Raw genomic sequence first — 14,271 nt, forward strand, 5'->3', positions numbered from 1 at the left:
ACTGTTGCTCTTTCTGTCTTGGATCCAAATAACGACCTTATGCTGTGAAGTTTGCAACAGTCTTAGCTCTCCCTGCAATGTACGAGGGCATGGCTGGCTGAGTGGTGAAATCCAGCCACAAAGAATCAAGGGTAAGTAGTGCTATTTGGGGGGTGGACAAAGCTTCTATATTTGTATTGTGTCCTAGGAGGAAGAGGAGAGGCATTACAGCACATGTAGGTCACAGTGAGCAGAGGGAAGGCTGGCTTTATGGAAGCAGGCTTCAGTGTCATAGTGTTGAGCAATGTCGTGTCAATTAGCAGGCTAATGTTGAGTAGAATGAAATGTAACCTACACATCAGAGCATGCCTGACGGTCCTAAAACTACAGGCTGCAAAAGTAGCCACAGCCAGTCACTGCGATCTGTCTTACAGTGTAACTGTCTGCTGTGGCTAAGGGAATGAACTCTTCCACATCATTCCTCATAAACCAACACAGCAGCAGCTTTGGTTCATTTCTCCCCGCACCCTGACATACCAGCGAGACCATGGGCTGACACTCCAGAAGTATTTTCCCTGCAGGTTGAACAATACCAGCACTTATTTTCTGAATAGCTAGCAGCCTCCAACCTGTGGTCTGCTAACATCATTACAAAAAAATCTCATGATTTAATCACCATAATTCTGAAGGTCATCAAGTGGAGGAAATTAGCCGCTTCGCAAGTTGGTGTCGGCAGAATGGTTTCACGCCGCTTATGCAGTCAGAGCAACCATTAAGGATGTTTAAAAGGAAGCCAGACATGCGTATCCTACATTACTGCTCCAACAAGTCCAGTGCCTATTCTCGGCGTAGGATTACGTTGCTTTGACTTGCGGGACTGACTGTACATGCCTGGTTTAAAATTCCTTTTCAGTTTGACTCCTGTGTCCTTTAAAGTTGTAGCTGCAGCACTTGGTTTGAAGAGCTGGAGGTAATGTTAAAAGGGTTACATGAAACACTTTAAATGTGATAACTTCTAGTTCATATTGTTTGAAGAGATAAGAGTGATTCAAAGCCCTACTAAGGATGCTTTTGAATTTATTTATCAGCATTTAAGCAGGCTTTTTCTTCCCCCTACCTGGTTAGTGTGATTTGTCAAGGGAACCTTAGAAAGGAAGGTTTAGCCTGCAAGGACCCCGTTTCATCAGCTAACCTTGCTGGTAAGGTCAGTTCTTTATTCCTGATGTGCAAATGGTACGTTTCCAGGATCTGAATATGCTGGCAGCTGAAACGCAGCCTGTGGCTAATCAGAGCCATCTACAGGAGTGTCTCGAGTGGTTATGTGGCTGAGTCCAGTGGTAGGGCAGCCTGCAGTTAATCAGCTCTGCCCTCGCTAGGAGGTGGTGGTGTGGTCAATGTGAATTACTGCAGAGACCAATTAGGATGCAAAGCTTATTCCGACAGCAAAAAAAGGGCAAATTACCCAAGGCCTGAGTGTTTCGTATGCTCAGTAAGTACCTCAAAGTTCTGGAATTCAGTTTGGTCTGTAAATTCCATGTTGTAACTGTGGAGTCTTTATTTCCTGGTTCTCCCCTAAACACAGACTCTCTGGGCCTGCAAAATTCAAACCTTAATAGAAACTTACCCACTGCTGTTCTATTAAATATTTAGTCCTGATTTCCATTCCATAGCATGGGGCATGGTTGACTTGAGGGAGGCTTCTCTGCTCCTTGAAGTCTTTGAACCATGATTTAAGGACTTCAATAGCTCAGACATGGGTGAGGTTTTTCATAGGAATGGGTGGGTGAGCTTCTGTGGCCTGCGCTGTGCAGGAGGTCGGACTAGATGATCAGAATGGTCCCTTCTGACCTTAGTATCTATGAATCTATGAATTCCAATAGTGGGCTAATGGTGGCTGCCCAATGCTGTGCGGGGCATGCATTTAGTTGGAAAAGGAATTAAGTGAATCTTTCCGTTTGCCAGGGTCTGGCTATATTGGAGGTTGTAAAAGTCTGTGTGTATAGGCCAATTTTACCAGTCCCATTTTCCTTTTACTCACTAGTGTGGTGTTGGTAATGCTGAGCTTGTGTCAGGCTTCGGACTTTGCACACTAACTATGCCCACCACAGGTGAGTACAAGGTCTAGTTTACAGAGGATTACATTGATGCACAAACAAATCAAGTGACCAGGTCATGGTCATACAGCAAATCGAAGGGGAGCCAGGCGTCTGACTCCTGCTCTCTACAACAATGTTTCCTAATAGCTGGTGAACCACTGTCTACCTGGCTGTGGCTAGTCATAGACTCCCTGTCTCTACAGAAAGGTAGCCAGGGTGCTGTGGAGAGTTAGCAGAAAATGATCCCGCTTTCATTGCAGGACTATCTTACGGTCAAAAGGTGTAAACGGTTATTAATAAGGACAGTGATACCAGAATGGTTTCCAGCAAGTTTTCCTAATACTACCAATTAACAGCAAGTAAGATTTTTCCCAACAGAATATTAATTCCTTATTAATTCATGATATATCTGCTTATTAGTTCCTAGTTGTATGTGCATTATAGCCTTTTAAAAACATTGCGGATCAGATAGGGTGTGTGTGTGTGTTTTGGGGGAGGGTCTGCATTTTTCCTCTCCCCCAGCAGAGAATTTCAAGTTTCAGACAAACAACTTCATTTACAAGTATGTCTCTAATTAGCTGCAGAATTAGTAAAGCGGAGTTTTCCCCCCATAGATCAGCTAAACCCCCGAGGGAGACTGTGGAATAGAGAGAATCACATTTCCAATTATTTTGTTGAATTGCTAATTTAGTTATTGTGCCTGGCGTAATTGTGATGGGTATTGGGTGTGCAATTCAATTTGTTTTAAATATTTGTGGGAAGGCTGATCAGTAATGGAGCTGACCTATTTCGTGGCCCAAATTGAGAGAAGAGACTAAAACAAAAACAGCTACAAAGCGACAGTTTGTTTCAGTTTTTATTTTGATCTCTCTCATCCCTCTTGAGACTGTTGATGCAACAAAAGGTTTAAATTAAAAGATGATAGCACTTTGATCTTGGGCTTTTGAAAGCTTACAGCTTTGGTACTTTTCTTGGCATTTTAATATGTAGATATTTTAGGCTAAAGAGTTTTAAATGCATTTCTGGAGTTCAGTAGGTTTTTTCCCCTCTAAATTGTATTATGTTTAAGGTGATTCATGTCTTTAACCCTCAGGATTCTGGTTCAAGAAATGCGTGAAAATAACTGGAACTGCTGGGTTTTATGTTTGCTGGCTTGATACAATTTAGTTTGAAATTGTGTTAAATACTTAGCATTAATTAGAGGTGGAGATTTTTAAAAACCTGTGTGGGGTGAAGTCTGTATTGGATTTATGTTTGTAACTCAGCTGGCAGGGGAAACATTTAAATTAGCTATACCTGCAATTCAATTTCAGAAGCTCTGGGTGGGAGTTTCTATGAATGCATATCTAGTATAGGAGTTGGTTCAGGGTTCATAGTCAAACTTTTCATGGGTCTGTATAGTGGGTGTACACCACTCACGGCATTCTCTCTATCTGCAGTGAGAACAGACACGTGGACTTGACGGTTCTGCCCTTAGTTTGCCAATACAGGTAAAGCAGACACAGGCTTCAAGGACCAGAAAACACTAGATTGATTTAAATCTAGGACAGGAATTAGTCCTGGCACTTTAAAGCATCTATTAGGTAGTTTGCCACAAACCAGTGTGGTTAAAACTTTTCGTAACTGATCATGTGAAAAAGAAAAGTGAAATTAAAGCAAGGTGCGATTTCATTCCCCTTCTGCTTCGCTGGGAAATGTTCAACCATTCTTAAAGCCAGGCTGATAGTGTTGATGGAGGAGTATCAGCTCCTGTGTGTTGTAACAAGAAGGCAAGAATGTTAATGTGCTGGATGTTGCCTTGATTTATATTCCACTGAGTATATTTGTGTTTGACTATAAACATTTTTCCATTTCAGAACTCAGATTTTCCTGCATCCACGTTTTAGTAGTTTGATATCATGGGAACGATAGAGGCGACAAATTAAGCCTCTGGCTTCACGGCGTAAGAAGTTACAAAGGGGATGAAATGAAGAAAAGGACTGGCAACTTATGAGAACAGGTGAAAATACGTGTGCTTTTAAATGTTATATAGTATAGTCTTTTCCCAGGCTTAAGCATGAACTACCCAGACTTAGTACACATTTTAAAACTGTGTGTGATCTATGGAGCTTGAGTACAAGTTATAATGAAAGGGGTGGCCACGCAAACCCACTAGCGGAATTAGCAGCCCGGACTCTTGAAGTAATGGGCCTGAACCTCGAAGTTCAGCTCTAGATGTGAATTTAGCCAAGCTCTTGAGCTATTTTGGTTCAGTCCATCTAGAGTGGCACGGTCACATGCCTGGATCTGAACTTTCTCAGAATTCAATCTATCACTTTTAGTGTCTTCTACATAAAATTCTCAGTGCGTTAATAACCGCCTCCATTGAATTAAGTTAGAGCTAAAAGAGGGAGCGCTTACCAAAACCCCCACATATGGAATACAAGAGTCTTAAACAGATTCTTTTTATTAAAAGAAACTTGAGGTAAGTGAAATACATCAGCAAGTACCATAGATGTCCAGCAGTAACATGGCCATGGTTTGGTTTTTACTCAGGGTGCCTCCTTTCCCAACTGCATAAAGACACAGAGCAGGACTTAACATGTCTGGTAGACTTTGTTTCCTAGTAGTGTTACTAGAAGGTCTTAGTCTCTGGGATGACTGGCTGTCGCACTCAACGTGAAAAGGGGAGCTTGAAGCTGGGCAAGGTCTGTGCCTATCTTATCACAAGTGGCTTTTATGTGATGCTTCAAGTTTAATTAATAGTAGGGTTGTTTGCAGGGCGGAGCCATTTACTATTAGATCATAGTCAGTTTGAATGAAATGAACAATTCATAAAAAACTGCTTTAAGGACAATTTAAGCCAAAACCAGCCCCTTCGGTAATTTGCGTCTGCTTGTCAAAATCTCCTAGTCAGGGAGAGTTGGAAGGAAGACACAACCAGCGTGTGCTAACTTTAACAGCTCTTGCATCATAAGCTAACCTGTATAAAAGAACAGCACTGAAATATTGTAATGCATCTTCAGAATATGTATTTTGTCTAACATTTTCAAGGCTCCTCAGAGCTGCACTAGCTTGTCTATGAGTAGGTGGAATGGAAAAGTGCTTCTCCCTAATCTTTTAAAATGAGGCTCTTATTTTAATATCTCAGAAATGATTCACACGCTTCAGCAGCGAGACTCCTACCAAAGAAATGTTTTTAATGCATGAGAATGGGCGTATTCAAATGATTGTGGCGTATACATCAGAGTGCCAGTAATGCAAGCAGATGTAATTTCAGGGCCTACCCACTAAATTACTCTTCGTGAAAAGTTGATTTTTGACAGCTGCTACAATGGAAAGGGCCAACAGTCAGTCTTTCCAATAAATCCTTACTAGTTGAGAGAATTTGTGCTTGCAGTGGAAGGCTATGTCTTCACTGCAGCTTGTGTAGACGTACCTGTGTTGTCTTGCTAAAAGTAGCAGTGAGGACGTGGCAGCAGGGATATGAAGCTATTTTTCCCCTTTGTCAGGGCCAGTGAACATGGCTTTGGGATGTGTAAGAGGGAGGATCTGAACAACACATCATTCGCACAACAACTGTCTCAAACTTGTGTTGATTTTATGTTTTAGCAAAAACTAGGCTTGTTGATACTAGCCTACCTGTTCTGGTTTACACCAGTTTCTGACACTGCTGGGAAGAGAGAAAACGGTAGAAGCATCTCTATAATATTGTTTTACAGTAACTATGGGACAAACAAACAGCCAGTCTAAATTTAACTAGATCGATTATGTTGTCTTAAATTTGATACTGTTCATTTTAAAAAATGTTTCTGGAGAAACATGTTACTTCAGATTTTCTATTATCAAAAGAAAAAAGTTGTAGAAGATCAGACAATTAGGCCTTGTCTACGTGAATAGCGTAACTCAAATTGACGTAGCTTGGCTCTACTTACCGTGGGGTCCACACTACATGAGGTTGACTCCCCTTTCTCTTCTTGATCACAGGAGAGCAATCGGTGGTCGTTTTAGCAGGTCTAGTGAAGACCTGCTAAATCGATCGCCGCAGCGTCGATCCTCCGGTAAGTATAGACAAGCCCTTAGTGATGTGAATACTTTGGTTCACATATTTCCTATGAAAATAATTAGGACTAGATGTTGTGCTGTCATCTCAGATTCTGCTGTGGTTTATATCACGACCAGGAACTCTCAGTAGAAAATACAGTCTTGTTTTTTTGGGGGAAGGGGAAATCAACCTAGCTGCCAAAGCAATTTAAAATCCTTGTGCAGATCTCCCAATGATGACATTCTTTCCAGGCCTCCTCTGTGTCAAACTTTCCAAGAAAGTTTTGGGATAAAGTTGTTTTTTTAAAGGGGGGGTTTAAGTGCAGCCTTGCTTAGCCATATCAGTCTGTCAAATGAACAATAAATAAAAGTATTAGTTATTTGGTGGGGTAGACAAAGAAAATAACTGACATAATTTGTTGAAGGGTAGTATCGATTGAATTGATGGTGCTGTTACAGTAATAGCCATTAGCTCCTCAGGACATGGATGGAGGACTCCCACACATTTAAAATGTTAAGGGAGGGGAAAAAAAGTTTAGACACATACCAAAAAAAAAAAAGCCTGATATACAAAATTACCCAGACTCCCATTTACATTTTTCTAACGAGATCAGAAATGCCTCTGTCCGCACAAGAGCCTAAGCAGCTGCGTTTTTCATTTTAAAAACATCACTTTCGGTAACAGAAGTACAAAAAATCGTTGAGCGACAGAGAGCTGGTTTTAATTTCAGTATTTCTGTGACTAACTATTGCCACTTTCCCCCATCTTTATGGAATGATCGTTTGCTTCCAAAGTGAGACAGAATGAATAAGTAACGGAATTGCCAACTCAACTACAGCCTGTGAATGTGCAGATACATGAGAGAGGGGACCAAATTGGGTGGGACTGGAATTAACCCATGTGATAGAAAAAGCTACCATTTGCCATACATCCAGTTTATGACAGTAATAATTATGACCTAAGTATTTTTCTTTTTACAGGATACTACTTCATTTCTGCCCTGTCTGAGACCATGAAAGCCTGCAGTATAGCTCCTGGAATGAAAATACTGAAATAACAGGTACTAAATAAACAACCAAGACTGATGTGTAATGAAACTTGCGACCATCAGATAGGAGAGAAGGATTAGCTCCTTCCCAGCGCAACAGAGCCATGAACGAATACTGTTTTCCCATTTCTTTGTAGTATCTTCCCATGTGCGTTTAACAAACTCCTGACCAGCCAGCACGCCCCGGGCACATTTGTCTACTGAAACAAGACCACCATCACCAGACTGGGGGGTGTGGGAGAAGGGCATAGTGTAAGAAAGCCCCTACTTTGCTGCTCTAAGACCTCATGGTACCACGGTACCCTTCATTGCTTTTTCCTGCTGTTTTCAGAGGGCAGCCACACAGCTAGCTGATGCATTGGTCCAGTCACTCTTTGTTAAATAAATAAGGTACAGTTAGACATCCATAAGTTAATTCCTCAGCAGTTTGTTTTCCTTATGTCTTTGGGGCCAGAGAGCGTGTTCCCTCGGGTCAGTCTGATTTTAAAAATTAAAAATACCATTCTTCCTTTTGCTTCCTCTTCTCAATACAGTGTTCACCACTGAGCAGACAAAGGGCAACTCTGAGCCTTTTGTCACAGGAAAAGGAAGTGGGCGGGAAACAGATCCTCTTATGTTGAAGGAGGTGAGTCCATTGTTGAAAGAATACGCACTATCTCAGCTCGCTGGGTAGGGGATATATGCTGGGTCATGTGGACGATGGAATCCATGGCAACCTCAGGATTGGCCTGCACCAAGCTGCAAAGACAAGAGGCTTAGCAACAGCACCCAACTGCTGGTCCAACTTGGCAGAGAAATTTAGCAAGTGGAGTACAGCCCAGTCTGCAAACTCTAAGCCTGAACATTTTCACCCGATCTCATTCCCTGCTCTAAAGGGTTATTGAAATAGAGGATCTTTAAAAGTGTCTGGACAAGCCAGCAAGAGGTTTATGATGAACTGAGCTCAAGCAGATCTTAGATTAACGAAGAAGACAGAGTCTCAGCACCAAGCAATGCACAGTTTATCACAAGGGAGTTCAGATATATGTGAGTGCCAGAGGGGGTGGGAATCTCACTGAAGCATTTTGAAGAGGAAGAGTGTCCTAAGAATAAACTCAGGGCAGCGTCAAGGACTGTGATGGGTAGAAAGAGGTGGCGGCGAACATTGCGCTCCCTGATCCAGAAGGCTGCTTGCCTCCCTATCACAGTCCTTTCCTGTGCACTCACTGGGTGGTTGTTACCTCACATTCCCCTCTAACTCTAGGTTTGGGGCAAGGCTGCCAGCCTCTGGAGGCTTTCCAGTCTGTAATAAAGTTGCACTTTGGTACCTAATGAGAGAAAATAGTTGTGTCCTGCTGCATGATCTTTGAAAGTTAATGAGAACAAAAGGGACACTAGAAGCTGGGTCCAGTTTCCCCAGAGAAAAGCTAGGGCGGGAGGCAGCTAGCATATTCTGTATTACTGTACTTGAGCAGCGGCAGGATTTGTGGAAGGGAACAGAGAACTCATCCTTTAGGTGAGACTGAAAGACAGAAGAAATCTTAAACATATCCAAGAAAGCCTGCAGCAACATTGTACCCTACCAAATATCTGCTAAGCCTTTAACAGGAGACGACAGGGTCAGAGAGCTTTCCTCACTACCCACTCACATTAAAGAATGGAACCACTTTAATTTTGCTATATTAGTATCAATATGGGGAACACCGCAACTATTTTACTGTGGCTTCCATGACCGTGTTTCAGCAAAGTGTGCTCTTAATGTCAGTGGGGCTGAAGCAGGGCCTTTGATGTTTTGAGCTGAATGTCTTTCACAGCCTACAGGCACCTTGAACTCAAACACTAAAAATGTATTGTAAAAACAATGTCACATTTAGGTTTTGTATCCAATCAACTTTATATGACCAAACTTTAAGGTTAGATTTCTAAAATTTGCTCAGTTTTAACAATCTAAGTGCATGTATTTAAACAAAAAACTTGATTTCAACCTCACCCTGTCCCTTTATTTAAAACACCTCACAAATTCACTGATGTTCTGAAACTGCAGTGAGGAGGGCCGTATAATTACCTGGATGGATTGAGATCTTGAGGGCCAAATTCTAGTTGCTTTGGTCTTATTGCCTATGCTAGTACTCCCTATCCCAATATTTCCCACTGCTCCATCTCCAGATCTCATCAGAAAAGGTTAGATGACACTATAGTCCTCTGCATTAAATAGTTTCATTGTTGTTACAACCTCAGAGCTGCAAAATTTTAGAAAAAAAATCCTTTATGTAGAGAGAGCTTTTCTACTTACTAAGGGGGGCAGTGAGCTCTGCCTCGTTGTGTGAAATCAGTAGTTGGCTTACCTGCGTATCTGTTTGAGTATGTAGTCTCTGGAGATGTATTTGATGTTTTCATCCACAACTGAGCGAATGCCGTCTTCTTCTGTTAGCTGTTTCTCCAGCCACTCCACTAGATCCTTATTGTTATCCCATAAGTACGCCTGCGAATAAACAGCGAGTATCGCTGAAATGGTTCCAGAATGTGCACTGGGGTCCTATGGAACTTCCATTGACAGACTGCACTGTCCTGCTCCCAATGCTACCATTTCTGAAATTTAATTAGCAATTACTGGCACCTGTGGGTAAAATATTAGGTAAGATCCTTTGTGATTTCCTGGTGCAGTTAACTTTTATGGCTATGGAATGCAACTAACAATTAGAAGTCAGAATGATGTACTTGTTCTGTATCTCCTTCCTTAACGTGCTTAAATGGAAACATGGAGGCAGTAGCTCCACAGTTTAAAACACTTAGTGCTGTGGGTTATTTACTCTAACAGGTGCCTCTGGTCAGAGGGCTGGTGACCTTTTCTTTCTCATGAGGCAATGGACAGACAAACTTTACCTAGGATGTCCAAAAACCTCTTTTACGATCAGGGCCCATGCCCTAGAGCTTTCAGTGACAGGACCAGTCTAGCATAATTATCGGTCACACATCCATCATCCCCTATACGCAAGTAGGCAAACCTGCTCTTACTGATGTAAGGCACCAGCGTACTTTTTGTCTCGGTGTTCTTTTTAGTTATATTTGAAGTTCCAGCAGTTTAGGAGAAAGTGAGATTCTCCCACCAGTGGCTAGAACACCACCAAATGCTCCACTGCCCGTATTCAGGCACTTGGCTTCTCTGGAAAAGAGCATCTGTTGTACCACATTATAGAATGGTTTGGTGATATAGTCACAAAGAGAGCTGCTGAGTCCATCAAACTGACTTCAGAGTCAATCGTAAGTGTATTCCATTGGCTCCTGCACAGTTTTATTTTTCTTTTTTTATTAAATAAAGGCTCCTCAAGTGGACTTAGAACCTATGAAACCAACTCCTTTATTACCAAGTCAAAGCAATTTTCCACCTTCCTGTTTAGCATGGGGCACTGGAGTAAATGGTGGATTGTCTGCAATTTGATGTCCTTAAATCATTATTTGAGGATTTCAGTAACTCAGCCAGAGATGATGGGTCCATGACTGAGGTTCTGTTGCCTGCGATGTGCAGGGCCAATCATGATCCTCTAGTCTGAAGTCTAAGAGAAACTGAACATGTCACTACAGCACACTTTGTCAGTCCTCTAACTAGTCTTGAGTCCATAACCAACCAAGACACCTAGCCCCCATTTTAGTAGATGTGAGCATAACACTCAAGGTGCCTACAACCATGAAAAGCCTCAGCCACAATTTTTTTTTTTTTGCAAGATCATTTAGCTTGATATTTGCTAGGTAGTTGACTATATAATAATTCAGGAGTGTGTTAGATGCCTAATAGCCTTCTCGCTCCTCTTTTCTCCTCTCATTTTCTTTACAAATCATTTAAGAATCGTTTTGTTAATGGTTTCCGGAAAAACCAAGTACCATCATTAGTGCTCATTCATATTTATGTCATTTGATTTGGGTAATTAAACACAAAGCTCGTCTTTAAAGGTGCACTATCCTTCACTGTTATCCCTACAAAGTAAACGTCAGAATGACAATGAGCTCAACACAGTAATTTAAGAGGTGAGTGCATAAAAAACAAACAGCCTCTGGGGTTGGAAACAGCATTGCCTCTTGCTTGAATACTTCACAAAGCCAAATAAGCACCATGACAATTCCTACTGTAGAGCAGTTCATGTAATGGTACTGAGGTTAAAAAAATGCATCAAAAATCAAACCTAAACTGCTTCAGCACTCAAGAATGGCACCGTACTGCCATTTCTTTTTTCCATGTCCCCAGCATTTGCCTTCTACTTGTTCTCTGACTCAAGAAGACAGAAGGAATTCCAGGCCTGAGACCTGGAGACAAGTCAGTTTAAAAAAGGGGGTCTTGTTAATGACATTTTTCTAGCTGATGGATTACCCTGTTACATTCTAGGCAGATAGCTGGTGGTCATCAGGGTGGACACAGATTCCACAAGTGGAACAGGTGTTCAACAGCATGTCATGTTTCAACATTATTGGGCATCCAATCCAAAAAAAAATCATAAAAAGGGCCACCCCTTCTTGCTAATGATACTGAGCAAGGGCTACTTAGTTCAACTCCTGCATGGGTCTTCATGAACTCTCTGGTTAGGTTAGGTCAGGTCAATCCATGCAATGACTTCAAAGTAACAGTCCTAATCTATGAAGCCCTCAACAGGCAGAGACATAGCTCCCTTCTAGCTTGTTGGACCACGTCGGAGTGTTTTTGCCCTTTGACCACGTTGTAGGTGACGGGAGCAGACCTATAAAGAACAGCCTGCAGTTAGGTTATGACACACTGCAGCTGGTATTTCAAAACAAGAGAGAAACTGCCACGACCAACAGCCTCCTTCATGCAGCACTTGACACACAAAATCGAGTCATGCAACAGTCCAGGATCTTCAAGCAGCCCATCAACAATGGCAGTTTGAGAGGGACATTTTGCTCCAGAAGCCAGCCCCACCTTTGTGCAGAGTAGTTGAGAGCACCTGTGCAACAAGGACACGCAAATGCCACATGAGATGGTCTCCAATGCATGCGACAGTGACTTGTGTAGCAGAGACAGATTCTGAGGGGCAATAGAAATGTTTCAAGTGTCTGCACATTACAGTGCTTAATTTTTGTGAGTAAACATGGGTGTTGTGTTAGGCAGGCGGTAGCTCATAGTTATATGGAGGGGTTACATAAGAGTACATGGCTTAACTTTGTTATGCACACGATATATTCATACCAGACATTCTACAGCCCTTGTACACTGCTTAAATAGCTGTAATGACTCTTAGTACATGTATTGCCATTGTATTCAGTGATTGATAGATAATTACAATGATACCATGCATGCTTTAGACTTGCTTCTCCTGCCAAAAGGATAACATCGAAAATATATGTTTTACAATTAAGAGGAAGGGAGTCGTATAACATCATAAAAATAGGAGACAACAATTTTTCTCAAATCAGTCCATGCTAGAAATAATATCTTTTGATGTATTCCTTGGTACAAGGAAGCTCATACTGTCATATGACTACAGACTTGTGCTTTAACCAAAGACAAAAAAAAGTACAGGAGAAAATGGATCACCTGGGGCTAATTATTTCCCAAACTTTCCAAAACAGCACTATTTTGACTTCAGAGTTACATTATCAATTGTATTTAAAAACTGTCTGCCAATTTTGGTCAAAATAAGACTCTTTCTTTAAATGATTTTTTCGGATTGGGTGCCCAGTAACGTTGAAATGTTGCATGCTATCGAAAAACTGCACCACTTCCGGCTCTAGTGCTAGCACTTGAGCTTCCACATTTTGCTTATTTCATTATTATTTTAAACTTGCTAGTTTTTGCTCCTTGCTTCTGCAGCTAGACGTGAAAGAAATGCCCACTGCATACAAAGTAGGGTGCTTATGAGGATTTCAGGGGAAGGAGAAAAAAAAACCCCAGTAAATGCCTTTTGGTTTACAGACCTGCGTAAAGCTAGATTTACCCAAGAATCCCAAAGCTTTTAGTTTAGGAGAATATTTAATACTCTTATTAATCATTTTAATCCATTTGCTTTTAATTAAGAAACAGCATGATGCTTTCCTATCAACATATGCCAGGGAGAAGATTAATTGTGGCTTAAGATAACTCTCCTTGATTGGTGTAATGTATTAGCTAAGGAGATGCCCGCTTCTAAAGATGCTCAGACATTACCTTGGAAAGCCTGCTGCCCTCCAGAGAAATTTTTTTTCTCCTCCCCTTTTAGAGCCCCAGAGTGTTTGAGATTTTTATTTTATTTTTAAAGTCTCAAACAGGAGCTTCAGAAATTTTTTTCAAAGATTGCCCACTTCAGAATTCAGGCACAATTAAAAAAAAGAGGAAGGAAGGAAGGAAAGAAAGAAAAACTAACAACAAAATGATCAGATGAAATAAAGCCAATGGGCCAGAACATGAAAGAGTTCCTGTTCGTGAGCTGCCCACAACTCTCTCTCACCACCGCTCTCAATCACCTTTAGCAGCGTGTTAAGGAGAAGCAGCTTATGGACAGCCCCAGAGGAAGTTTGAGACACCACTGTACTGCTTTCCTAGTTTGCAAGAAGTAGGATGGCCTCATAAAACGGGGATGGGTGCCAGATCGGCACATCACTCCTTTGAAAAAAATCAAGAACTGCATAAACATAACAGATCCTTTCCCAATACTGCTGGCACAGTACAAGATTTTGCCCGTTATTCAGTACTACCCTTTCCTCCCTCCTCTCCCCCCGCCCCCCCCAAGCATCTACATCAGAGGCTCAAAAGGGGCTTTAGGAGACTGCTCTGCAGAGCTGGAAGTGGTCTTCCTTAACAGGCTTTGGTGATGGATAAAAACTGTGTGTGCAATGTAGGTAGAACAGCATCACAATGACTGTCCCTCTTTGCCTTGTGCATCCTTCCCTAAGATGGGAATGTCAGCCCAGGCTTTATGCGGTTTTTTCAAGCATTAATGAACATTTGTCAGGTGCTATTTAGATGCCAAATATTGTTATTCATGTCTTAATATGACTTGTATAAACACTAAAATACCAGTTATTGATCAGAGGGTATTACAACCACATTGCAGCCACTTCTATACAGATCTCTGGATGTAAAAAAAGAGACTCTATTCCCACAATGTTTAACCTCAACAAGAGAGAAAGGATGGTCCGGGGGTTCAGGCACAGAGACTCAG

At 41.7% G+C, this 14,271-nt stretch overlaps 1 protein-coding gene and 1 long non-coding RNA gene across 4 annotated transcripts in view; one reads left to right on the plus strand and one right to left on the minus strand.

Annotated features, from left to right (window-relative positions):
• Positions 1-1,836: 1,836 nt before the first annotated feature.
• On the plus strand, positions 1,837-8,458 carry LOC122456995. Its single transcript, XR_006276250.1, has 3 exons — positions 1,837-3,565; positions 3,932-4,074; positions 7,080-8,458. It is a non-coding gene; the product is annotated as an uncharacterized LOC122456995 (long non-coding RNA).
• The window catches only part of ACACA (acetyl-CoA carboxylase alpha), a 186,415-nt gene continuing 179,201 nt past the window's right edge, over positions 7,058-14,271 (minus strand). For all 3 annotated transcript variants that reach the window (XM_038375923.2, XM_043499553.1, XM_038375920.2), the window contains 2 exons: positions 9,472-9,608; positions 7,058-7,885 (listed from right to left, as the gene is read on the minus strand). In XM_038375923.2, the coding sequence (XP_038231851.1) occupies positions 7,759-7,885; positions 9,472-9,608 (264 nt within the window). In that variant the 3' untranslated portion in view covers positions 7,058-7,758. The remainder of the gene's footprint in view (positions 7,886-9,471; positions 9,609-14,271) is intronic.

Source organism: Dermochelys coriacea, chromosome 17 (genome assembly GCF_009764565.3).
Source record: "Dermochelys coriacea isolate rDerCor1 chromosome 17, rDerCor1.pri.v4, whole genome shotgun sequence".
NCBI classification, from domain to species: domain Eukaryota; kingdom Metazoa; phylum Chordata; order Testudines; family Dermochelyidae; genus Dermochelys; species Dermochelys coriacea.